General features: G+C 36.9%; 1 protein-coding gene across 2 annotated transcripts in view; it reads right to left on the bottom strand.

Annotated features, from left to right (window-relative positions):
• The window catches only part of lepr (leptin receptor), a 56,732-nt gene that overhangs the window by 16,324 nt on the left and 27,816 nt on the right, over window positions 1-12,592 (bottom strand). For both annotated transcript variants that reach the window (XM_046049667.1, XM_046049668.1), the window contains exons 2-7: window positions 11,314-11,371; window positions 9,570-9,622; window positions 7,726-7,944; window positions 4,400-4,529; window positions 3,812-4,002; window positions 1,282-1,430 (exon numbers count right to left, since the gene is read on the bottom strand). In XM_046049667.1, the coding sequence (XP_045905623.1) occupies window positions 1,282-1,430; window positions 3,812-4,002; window positions 4,400-4,529; window positions 7,726-7,944; window positions 9,570-9,622; window positions 11,314-11,371 (800 nt within the window). The remainder of the gene's footprint in view (window positions 1-1,281; window positions 1,431-3,811; window positions 4,003-4,399; window positions 4,530-7,725; window positions 7,945-9,569; window positions 9,623-11,313; window positions 11,372-12,592) is intronic.

Genomic DNA, 12,592 nt, shown 5'->3' with positions numbered 1-12,592 from the left:
TGGAGCTTCTCATTCAGTGCTGAATACTAAGTGCAGTGTTGAATACTAAGTCCACTGTATGAGGCTATTAAAACCCCAGCTGACGGTAAGCATGTCACACTAAATAAACACAATGTCTTGTTAGTGGAAATGTGTGCTGCGTAAAAGCAGCACTGTTGCAGTGAAAGGCAAATACATTAAGTGTATGTATGACTTATTGGATCAAACTGGATCAAAGTGGCCTGCGGACAGACATGTCCTGGTTTCTCTGTAGTGTCCGAGGGTTTTTGGAGTTTCACTGGACCCACAGATTGCTATGGACCCGAGTACAGACTAGCTAGAGGGAGTAGATTAAGTGTACTTCTCTGTATATTCTCTTATCAAAATAATTGTAACTCAATTATTTGCTCAACCCCTCAGCCTGTTTTTATTTTCCATTTAACTCTTTTAACCCTGATTGCACACTGCACTGTAACTTTTACTGTCCTGTTTTAATGTGTTTTTTTTTCCAATTTCCCTATGTTGCTTTTAAACTTTTTTTTATTTCCCTGTTGCTTTTATGTTTTATGTAAAGCACTTTGAATTACCTTGTTGTTGAAATGTGCTATACAAATAAATTTGCCTTACCTTACTCAGCTCGTGTAAGCTGTACGTTCTTTAACACCTGAAAGTATATTTTCAGTTCTCTTTTTACAGCATAATCTGCACCTAATAATTCCAGTTTGAAACCAAATGAAAGCATGACGCTCATCACTGAGGTGTCTTTTGTAAAAATAGATTGGGACATTTTGGTACCACTTTCCAATAAGGCAAACTTTATACAATGCTTGCATGCTTTATATATTGATTATAAATCATTATTAAGAAAAAACTTTCAATTGTAAAAGTCCTTCTTTTGACGACGCACTTGGACCAAAATCCATTTATTAACAACTTATTAACATGTACAGCTACCGAGTAGATGGCTTCTTAGAAAATGAGAAACCCATGAGTATTTATAAATGGATTATCAACATGTACAGTATATCAGCATCATTGCCAAATAGAAAAGGCCTGGTAAACACCAGTTAAAAGGCATTTGGAAACTCATAAAATAAAATGCAACTATTGTTCTGATTAATAGTTTAAAATTGATCTATAATCCCAAAAGCCATTAATTAGATTTTTCAAACCTTTTATAAAGGGCACCTTATTATAAAGCGGTACCAATATTTTCAGATGACATGACTCTCAGTGGGTGCAGCAGCAAACTCATTCAGTGTATCACCTTTTAGGTAATATTACACCAATTCTTAGTGTTACCTGCCAGGCTGGATGAGTGGTGTTGGAGGAGTATCGGACCTCATATCTCAGCGGGCCAGTATCAAAGTCAAATGGGTCGTCCCAGTGTAAAATCAGCTCAGCCTCAATGGTCTGGATGTGTGACAGGTTTACTGGAGGACTTGGTTTCACTGAAGAAAAGGACAATTTATCTCAAAAACAGAAGCACATGTATACAGTCAACCTTTCAAGGCAGAATCAACAGATACCAAACAAATTACACACAATCATAACGCCACTTTGATCCTGCTTTAACATCTATTCACTTTTTAATCAAAGGTTACTAAATCCTATGAATCATTACAATAACATAAATGCATAAAATTAGAAGATACATAATAATAATAATAAATATCTAAGTTTGCATGTGGCATTGGCTGTATTTATCTTCATGCAATGAAGATCAATACTCTTCTGGTTCTTACTATGTATATAAATTATTGACAGATTATAATTACATTTCTCTGCTTGGCATAAATGGCAAATTCACTCCGCCTTTTGGTCTTTACATTCAGTATATATCAAGCTCATGTACTGTGGATTTTTACCATGAATTAATAAAATCAAAGTACCCCATGAATTAAATGTGCACTACATGACAATGATTTCAGGTGGATTTCAAAAGGCATGGACCCAGACTTATAGTTACAGTCATTCACTGAAGTGACCCATGCGTAGCAGCCCGGATAATGACCTGTTTTCGTCACTCAATTATGTCAAATAGAGAATGAGACAATTGAGTCTCCTAAAACCACAAAGATGCCTACTGGGAGAGGAGACATTACTCAACATTATGAGTAATAGCTCAACAATTTATTTTCCAGACTATGCTCACATCAGGGAAAAGACAGGCTTTTAATTCTCTTCTGAAGGGCTAACATGTAACTCAAGGAGAAGCAACATTGATTACTTTCCAAATATAATAACAAATGATTGTTCACACATCAGGTGTCATCCAACTGAACAGTTCAGTGTATTTTCACATTATAACTTGCTGCCTGCATCCCCTATAGGATGATGAGAACTGTAGCACCACAACTCTGACCATTATTGAAAATAGAAGAGAAATAAAAAACAATAGAGATCCATGATTATTTATGCAAACATGCCAAATGTGATGTTTTCGAGTTCTCAAATGTGAGAATTGGATATTTTTCTTCATCTTACATTGCTGTAAATTTAATATTTGTGGGTTTAGGACAGCTGGTCAGACAAAACAAGACATTTAATGAAGTCGCAATGGGCTCTACGTTTTGTGATTTTCACTATTGTCTTTTGTTTTGCAGACCAAACAATTAATTGAGAAAATAGTAGTCTGATTTATTGATTATGCAAACAATCGTCAGTTGTAGCTATTCTATTATTACACTTTTTACTTCATTACGTTTTTTTTTTGTTACTTTATTAAGGCTCAAAGTGGCCCCTGAACATTGTTCTGATATCTCATGTATCTGTCCAAATACAGATATTTACTGTTTGTTAAAAATCTGGACATACAAGCAAATACCTAAAACTATTTTATTGCAACAGTTATCCTAGAATATGTATAGTAGAGTACAGTTCTGCTCACTGATTCAGTGTTTGCCTGGGGTACTGAAACATCCAGGACCGCCACTGACAGCACTGGAATATCCCCATACTCCATTCAAAGGTTGGATTTTTACAAAAAAACATTGTGAAAACTTTGTTTCAAGAGCAGAAAAGGCTAATTTAGAAGGATGATGGCTTTACTAATGATGCTGTAACACAGACGGGAGGTAAAGGACGAAGCTGAAGAATGAAGAAAAATCTGGACAACATGCAGTTACTACTCAGTTTCTGTTCTCCTCTGTCAGTTTATCCAACAGGTCTAGATGAACAAGCACAGAATGCAAAGTCCTTGCTTATCACTGTGGAGATCTCAAAGCATGGGTGTTCGTGCGCGCGTGTGCGCGCGCACACACACACACACACACACACACACAGGGCCAGCTGCTCTCGGCTACTCCTGTCACGTCTGCCATTCACAACTGAATAAAACTCTTTGTCCTTATCTGTCCGGATTCATCACTTTGAAGCTGTACGTTGGAAACTGCCTGCATCATCTTCATACATGGCTGAATTTATTCTTAGGACTGCCAGTAAATGAGTGACTTCGAGAGAAAAGGTAAATGAGGGAAACTTGCTTTTTTTGACAAGTTACCGTAATGCAGTTTAGTAGGTAAGAGTAGTAACAGATAAGTGAGGTCATACTTAAACCCTTAAAAATACCAGACTGTATACGATAATAATTGTCTTAACATTTAAAAGCTTTAAAAGATAAGTATTCTACTTGACAAATTCCTTTCTCAGTACCACTTTATAATAAGCACACTTTATAAAGAGTTCATGATTAGTAAATAATGACTTAATTGATGATTAGTAAATAATTTAATAATACTTAACAGATGTTAAGAAGCAATGAATCCATTTTTATCTTAAAACCTGGGACTGCAAACTGTTACTAATATAAAGTAAAAAATGAGTCTCTTACCAGGTCGGGCAGGAATTCTGAGCAGAACTGGCGGAGCTACAGCGTTGGAGATGCTGACGGTTACCAAGGTGACAAAGGATGATGTAGCGTCAAGAGCGACTGAACACGTGAAGGAATCCACCGCTTCACAGACAACAGGATTATCAGATGCAGTATTTCCATCGTTCACCTCTGTGTCTTCTTTGTGGGACCTGGGTAACAGATAATACGTCACTTTATTATCTCAGTGGATTTTCAGTGTAGCAAAAACTGGATCTTGAGGTGAAACCATTATGTTTAAATTTACAACAAAAATGTCAGTGTAAAATATGTAAGAGCTGTACAATGTGTGACATCTCTTATCGTGTGTGTTAAATCAGTGGTGAATTGGGCTCTTTATTCTTGCCACAATAAATGCTTGGAGCAAGTGTGATATCACACAGCTTCCCGTCTGCTGATCAAAGAAAACACACATACTTAACCCCACACTGAGCAGTGGGGAAAGTTGCAGACTAACACACACACACACACACACACACACACACACATGAAAAACAGCAAGCAAAAAAAACAACAAATAACAATAAAAGGGTGCAGCTTCATACTCACAACAGACGCAGTAAGCGAACTGCAATAAGACCAGCATTCAGTGTGGTTGATGGTGGACCATGAGACTGAACGTCACAAGTGAAATTTTCCCAGTTTTCATCAATTCTGCACAGTATGTCCAAACAGGTGCCTGACAAGAAATTACAAATGTATGTTAAGTATCACCATCAGCGCCATCTACAGATTTCACCAGTTAACTGTGACCTTCGATATAGGTTTCTGAGAAAACGGTCTGGCTTAATACTCTTAATTACTCTTACTTAATTTAGTATCTGACATGAAATATCATAGCTGCAAGCAGCAATATGGTGGCCGGGCTCCAGACTGCCAATGTAGTCATAAAGGCAAAAAATAGAAGTTTAAAAGTCTTAACGTAGAACTTATTGTTACAGAGTTACATAATTTAAAGTTAAGTTAGGGGTTTTAAAAAATACATTTTGAAAAATGTATCAGAATACCCTTTGAGAAAGTCTTTGTCAAGATGACAGCCATGCTGGCTACGTCAGGCTGTACTAAGGCAAAGTCATGCATGAGTTAAATGCTAATGTCAGCATGCTAACATCTTCATAACAACAATGCTAACAAGCTGATGTTTTATAGGTTTTATGTTCACCATCTTTATTTAGTGTTGATAGCATGCTAACATTTGCTAATTTGTGTTAAACACAGAGTAAAAGGTGATGATGAAGTAGTGGACATATTAAAATTTTAAGCATTAAGAGCGTTTAAAGAGCATTTAGAGCATTACTCTAACTGCTAAATAGATAAATAGAGCATTTAAAGCCTAACTGAAATCACATTTAGTCCTCCATTTTTGCACTAAAAAATAATGTCAACATGTTTTATAAAATGTATGGTCGATAGTTTTTACAAATGCTCCTTTTCATCTCAGTCAGCTAGAAGGAAGTCATGGGCAGACACATGGTCGTCAGTGGTATTGAACAGATAGACCACACTAGCATGTAATCAGACTGTAGAAATATTTGCAGGTAGTTACATGTGTAATGTTCTGCAGCTGAATTAGCAATACTGATCTAGACTGCAAACTTGATGTTACAAGTACATTTTCGCCTGGTAAATGTTTGTTTGGATGTTCAAGCTAAGGTGACCTATTAAGACGTATGTTCATGTTTGTAAGTTGGAAAAGAAGTGGACTTTAGCAGGAAAGCTAATGTGGGTTGCTGTCTGTTGCTCTTGTGCTGTGTAGCAGGTTGCGGTCTGGCTCAGTTTGACCATCTTCTCTGCCTACGAAAGAATGCTAACGTTACTGCTTTATGCAAGATTTGACTGACTGTATCTAAATAAGGTGTTATGTGTGTTCATGTGTTATGTGAAATGCCTTCAAAATTTTAAAAATTGTTTACTTTCAGTTGGATAAAATTAACAACAACATCACACCTCCAACATGTCCCCTTTCTGCCAAATTAATTTCACGTACATAAGATACTGTTGTATATACTGTTGTATATTTAAATAGACTCATTATCTAGAGTAGGACTGGCCAGAACTCCTGTTTTTGTGTTCAGTCTCTGCCTTCTGCAGTCTTTAACTCACACCTGTCTTTCTGGTGCTGACAGCAAAAAAATATGTGAATAAAATAACTATGACTAACAACTGTTAAATACTCAGGGGATCCTGCAGCTGAATCACACTATTGACTGTCAAAAGACCTCATAAAGCAGTTGGGAGGCACAGCGTGGGCATTTAACTTTGCTCTTTAATCACCATTGCTTAGACCTAAGGCTGGAATGTCTAAGCTAATCACCATTGATTTGGATGCGTCACAGAGCCTCTCAGACCGATGCAAACAAACAAATCCTCCTCACCTCCCTCACGTCTCAATATCGCCTCACCTCTATCTTCACCTCCACAGTGAGAATATTAAGAGATCATTTTATAATTATGACTCACATGAACAGGCCCCCATTTGCTTTTTAAACTCAACTACATTTTCTTCTTGCTGGAGTGGTGCTGATTGATTTCCTCTACTCTACATATGTAGAAGAGGTAGGTAACAGCTGGTTCAGTTCTATTGTGCTGACTGAATCCTAGTGAGCCAGACTATCTTGTGAATTGACACAGCACGTGACTCAAACGATCATCCACTCTGATAAGGGGCTCAGAGGGATGCCAGGAGAAAAGCCATTAAAGTGTAATGAGCTTGCCAAGATGATCTTTGAGGCCATTTTTATCAGTGACAAGGGACGGTACTGCAGGCAGAATTGTGAGGCTCTGTCGCATTTAACCCGCTGTTTGTTCTGATGAGCAGGAGCCACATCATACAGCTACTCTGTTGCTAGTTCGGATCTCAAGTGTATCACTTGAACGTCGTCCTCTAAACAAACTCATGACCCGTCATACAGAGACTGATCTTGACTTGACTGCATCTTGTCAAGTTAAGCATGGAATAGCGTCAAACCCTCAGCAGGTGTGTGTATTAATGTTGTGTGGGCTAGTAGAGCATAAACAAAATGGGGACCCACTCAAGAATGACTTTAACGCAGGAGACCAGGGATTGAGTCCAGCCACACACCCGACACCTGACACTTTTTTAATTAACTGTAACCACAATCTTTCTCTAACCTTTAGCAAGTGTTTTAGTTGTCTAACCCTAACCACACCTTAACCATACTTTGCCATGATCACAATCTTTCCTTAACTTTAACATGCTATAGCTGCCATGAACGGATATTGTCGAGACTTTAAAAACTCTAGAGAATTTGAAAAATTGTCCTCCTGGGCACCAAAATAAAAAACAATAACTACAAACTAAAAATATGTCATTAAATGTAATCCAGGATTTTATGGATTTTGATGTCAAAGCTAAATGCTATGTGCCTCTTTGAATTCTTTTAAATATTGTTTTTGAATATTCTTTAAAGTAGATTGAGGGCTTCTTTGTAAATTAAAGTAGTTTAAATAAAATTAAAAGTACAGCAGAAATATACTTTCTACTGAATTCATCCAGACTGAGTTAGATGTATTATGGATTTAATGCAGCTGCATCCTATACATGAAGTCAAGTCTAAGAATAACAACCTCATGGAGTGCCTAAAACAATGTATTTATGTGGGAAAAGTTAATGTCATCATTTGTTCCCGCAAAAAGGCAAGAGAAGTTTTGAGTTTTATGCACTTTGTATGCACTGACTGCTTCACCTTATCAAGAGGACCCTGAAAGTAGCAACTCCACAAGCCCGGACAAGCTGATTAACATTTCCAGCTATGGCATATGTGTTTTACAGTACTAAAAAAAAGACTGCCACTTGCATGAATAATTTTTTTGTTAAGAAACATTTTGGTTACCCGTGTTGAATGAACTCTTACCGGCAGAGGGCTCATGAGGATGTGATCCGGTTTTCGAGCCCCTGAAGTTGCAGCGGTTATAGTGTGGGAGGTTTGATTCAGAACGGTTTGCGTGCGTATCATCTCCCTCCGCAGTGAGGTGGGCTGAAGGTGAGTCACAGCACAGCTCATCCTGCCATGGGAGGTCTAAGGCACCTGAATGGAGAGAGGCTCCCTCCTCTGGCCACAAACACTGAGCACCTGCTCACAAAGAGCCAGGGAAAAAAACGTTATAATTTAAGTTTTATGTTTTATTTTTCTGCATCAGACAAGTCACATTACAGCATGTGGAGTATCTTGTATTTTTATCTATACTACATTTTTTCTCATTAAAACACCTAGCTGCTGCACTGTATTTATGTTTATATTCATAAATGTTTCAGTCTGATTTCCTTTTTTTGAAAATATATACATTGTAAAGTTATAATATACAATCAGGTTATGATCGAAAATTATACTAAGGAGTGTGCACAATGCAATACAATGTATTCTATTATTAAGTAATAAGGGAAGAGTATCCAAAGCGCCTGATTTAAAAAATGTTTGCAAAGTAAAATAACAATAGATTTTCTTTTTTTGGACAAAATATATATATGTACAAATGTCTTGTAAGTTAAATAAAATGTTATTTTTTCCCAAGTTCCTCCTGAAGTGGTAAATACTATATGCCCTTATCAGCAAATTGCTCAAGGTTTTACCAGTAATTAAACATAACTCATTTACTTTATGAAAACTGGACTACAGAGTAAAAGGACCAAATTCTGCTAGGAAAGAATGTAAAGTTAGGTTTACACAAGTCTGCAATAAGTCTGGGTTTTGTTTCAGTTCCCCAAAATCTTTTGCAATATCAACACCTTGTCTAACAACACCTAAAAATCTTGCATGTAACTTTGTATTTTAAAAGTGAGGCAACAGCCAGTGGATTTGTCAGTGTTTTTGTCTCAAAAAAACAGAACAGAAAAAGAGCATGAGATAAACACATGGACCTTGTTAGTGCATGCCGGACATGGTAGAGAATAGATAACACAATGTACTGTAAAAGAAGAGTACAGCGGTTTTCATTTTGGCAGTTATGACCACATGAGCTGAACATGGGAAATCTGTCCACTGTAACACTATAAAACTCAAGGAGTAAAGTGTCAACACTAGGCTGCTGTGCCCTGTGTATCTGGAGATTATACAGACTTACACATCGTGACCAGTGTTACTTCTTCAAAACCTGAGTACTTAAATAGAAATGTCAGCTCCAAACCAAATATAAGCTTAAACTACTTTCCGTAATTGAAAAAAAAAAAAAAGAAAACTCACGTGCATGAATAAAATAATATGAGAGGGTGAATATCATATCATATATGGTAAGTTCCCTCCAATAACTATTTTTGAGCTGAACCTTTTTAAGAAAAGTTACCTCTTCCAAAAACACTTCCTCTCCATCACCACCAATAACCTATGACATGCAATTCCTCCTTACAATTATCTTGTATTTAATGCACTATTCGTTAACTCTTACTTCTTCCCCTAGGTATTTATCCTACTGATGCCGTATGCGCTAATAGCTCTTACTAGTGTTTATTGCTGCTCTTACTAGTATCTATTGTCACTTGTAGATATCTTACTGTACTTATGCTTTTATGTTGTTCCTCAAATATAAGTCGCTTTGGATAAAAGCGTCTGACAAATGCACTATTAGAAAGGTGAGCTTACAAGTTAACTCCAAACGGGAATAGGCTGTACGTGAATATTTTAGAACAAAAAGTAGTGCAAGGTGGAAGAAGACATCCTACATGCTGAGAGGTCACAACTGTTGTGCTGGAGGCGGAACTCACCATGGGACACCAGGAAAATATGCATCAGGACTGTCCACATTACAGACTGAACCCTGTAGAGAGACAGGAATAAATCATGGAGGAATGGATAGAGAGAAGGAAAGAAATTGAGACTGCAGTTGCAGGAAGAGCAAAAACCTTAGCAATGTAGACTGAGAGAGGAAAGATTGGAAATTGAGTAAGTCAGATATCAGGGGATGTAGATTTGATTCAGGGTTTCTGCATAAAAATAATGCAGGCGTAAATGTGTTAAATATGTTTTCTTGCAATATCTTTCAATTCCAAATTCCAACTGGTGCATATGCAAGAGTGTGGACATGGGAGCTGTCATACCATCTAGTGAATACTCTCATTGACACATTTTGATTTAGCAGGAAAGGGTTGTTCTGCAGATTAGTATGATATAACATTGCAGCGATCCAAGGTTACTGACATAGAATAATGAGTTACTATCTCAAAATCTAAAAATGATTTCTAAAGAATTGGCATTGTGGAAGAGAAAAGGGAAGGTTTGGCAGGTGTGGCACTGTGACCAATCCATTGAAGGGAAACTTGACTTTAACACTTACACAATACAATGAAAAAAACTGGTGGACCAACTTCTCTAAAGATGTAATGAGTCATCTGACATTAAGTCTATGCTGTGAAGCATTGCAACACATGACACTGATCAGTGATGCCTACTGATGTTCAGGCGTGTCTGCTGTAAAGGATTTCACATTTAAGAGTTTTATACAGCTTTGCCAAGAAATAAATCCAGAAGATTTTTTATTTATCACAATTGAGTTTGGTCATTATCAGTGCTTAGACATATTTTCACCTGCACATCCCCAAAACCACACTTACCTGGCTGCGCTGTTATTATCTACCCCAACATAGGGCTAGGCGATATGGCCAAAAATGTTATTACGATAAAAACATTTCATATCATTCAATATTGATTATTATAAAGATAAATGTCAAATCCTTATTTCTATAAAGTTTAAAGGCAAAACTTTGCCCCTGAATGAAAATTGAAGATGGTTAATTGTGTGGTTAAACTACACTTTATGGTCAGAACGTGGCAAACACTGGATCATTTCACATTATAAGGTAGAACATTGAAAACAATTAAGATATAATAATTTTTCAAAAAATAGGATTAGTAACTGTTTTTTCAGTCCCTTTTCCTCAACAAAATAAACATCTTAACAGAAAAATGAAGTGCTAAATTATTTGTGAATCTAATGAATTAAATCAAATATTTATTGACAATATATTGAACATTTATTTTATTGTTATTGAGGAAAATTATATTGCAATAATCATCATTATTGTTTTATTGCCCAGCCCTACTCCAACATTAAACTTCAATCTTCTCAAAAAAGTAATTTTCTCATTCATCTGTGACGCTGAAATCCTCTAAAACAATAATCTCTGTTTCCACTTTCACAATTTCATGACTGACAGATTATTTCATTTCATTTCTTAAATTTTGTATTTCATCTGATTGCACTGCAAGAAATCATTATCAAATTTGCTGATTTATAATCAGAAGCTAAAAAATTCTACAAAGCACTTTCAAACTCATCCTTTGGAGGTTTGACAATGTTATTGTTATTTTTCTCCACAAACCTACGCCATGACGAAACTCAGACAAGTGGTCACCTCCATCTGTGTCAGTGGGACCATTTTAAAAGTGATCAATCTAAACATCCAAGATTTAATTAAACAACTGCTATAGTCTATATACTGCAATACTTACATTGTAGTGGTCATGGCGTGAGCATGGCCTGGCTGGGCTTTGGAAGAGGTTAATCTCACTGAGAGAGAAAGAGAGAGAGAAGGTTATCAGAGCCCTCTTAAGGTTATAAGGCTTTGAAGCAGTGAAGTTATCTTTGAATCCAGCAGGACTTAAGATATGTGTCGTGATTGGAATATATAAGTGTAACACATTAGGGAATAAAATACTTAAATTCTTTGCATTCTAGTAGTAGCATTAAAAAAAAGCTTCTCGGACACATCCTATTTCAGAGGCAGATCTCTCATGGATGGGAGCACCACCCACTCTCCTCTCCCCAAGCTTCAGTGATAAAATACTCCGAATAGCTGTTCATTCACGAGAAAAGCCAATTCTGCCATGGGAGGAACACGGACGTTCTCTTGCAGTGAAATCACTTATTTATTTTCTCTAGAGGTCATCAACATATGCCAGAATCATTTCGTACAACAACAACAACCCACAGTTCAATAACAGGATGCTACTGTTTTTTAATAGATTTTTCTCCGCTTAAGATCCAAAAGTCTCAAACTCTCCATTAAAGTGTGATCGTTTATTCTCACATTTTTCTATTGTGTCTGATTGACACTGACCTTCATTATAAAACTCTCTGCTGCTTGTTTTGGCCCCAAACTAAAGCAGCAAGGCAATAAATGAATAGAGTGTAACATCACAGAAGCCAGTGAGCTCATCTATTAATGCATTGACATGGTAGACCAAGCAAACACAGCATGTAGTGAAAAACAGCACCATCATGGAAGAGCTGAAGTGTGTGTGTGTGTGTGTGTGAATATGATCCACTTGAAACAATAACAGGCTGGCACAGAGGTTTTACGATCCAAATAAACAAAAACACGACCCACTTGATTAATTAATCATGGAATGCAAAAGCAGCGTCATCAGCATGAGGTGAGACTGCAGGAAGAGATAAGATAAAAAGATGACACTGAGCACCATCTCATGTGTTTTTGCACATCTATTCCTATGCACAGCGCGCACACACACACACACACACACACACACACACCTGTCATCACTTTCAGGTGTTCAAAACAAAGCCTCAGCATGAGTAGCTCCTGGGACAAGTACAGTAATGGGCTGTCATGTAGTACTAGTGTCATCACTTATCAATATATACTGACAGGTAGAAATGTCTGCATGGTAACTAGAACAGAAAGCTTAACGAAGGACACTAATGCAAAAAGGTAATAAAAAAAACATTGTCACGAAGCAATCCAGCTAACTGATTTGCAACACTTCCTAC

The sequence above is a fragment of the Micropterus dolomieu genome, linkage group LG05 (genome assembly GCF_021292245.1).
Source record: "Micropterus dolomieu isolate WLL.071019.BEF.003 ecotype Adirondacks linkage group LG05, ASM2129224v1, whole genome shotgun sequence".
In the NCBI taxonomy this organism is placed as follows: domain Eukaryota; kingdom Metazoa; phylum Chordata; class Actinopteri; order Centrarchiformes; family Centrarchidae; genus Micropterus; species Micropterus dolomieu.
This window is presented reverse-complemented; position numbering and strand designations above follow the sequence as displayed.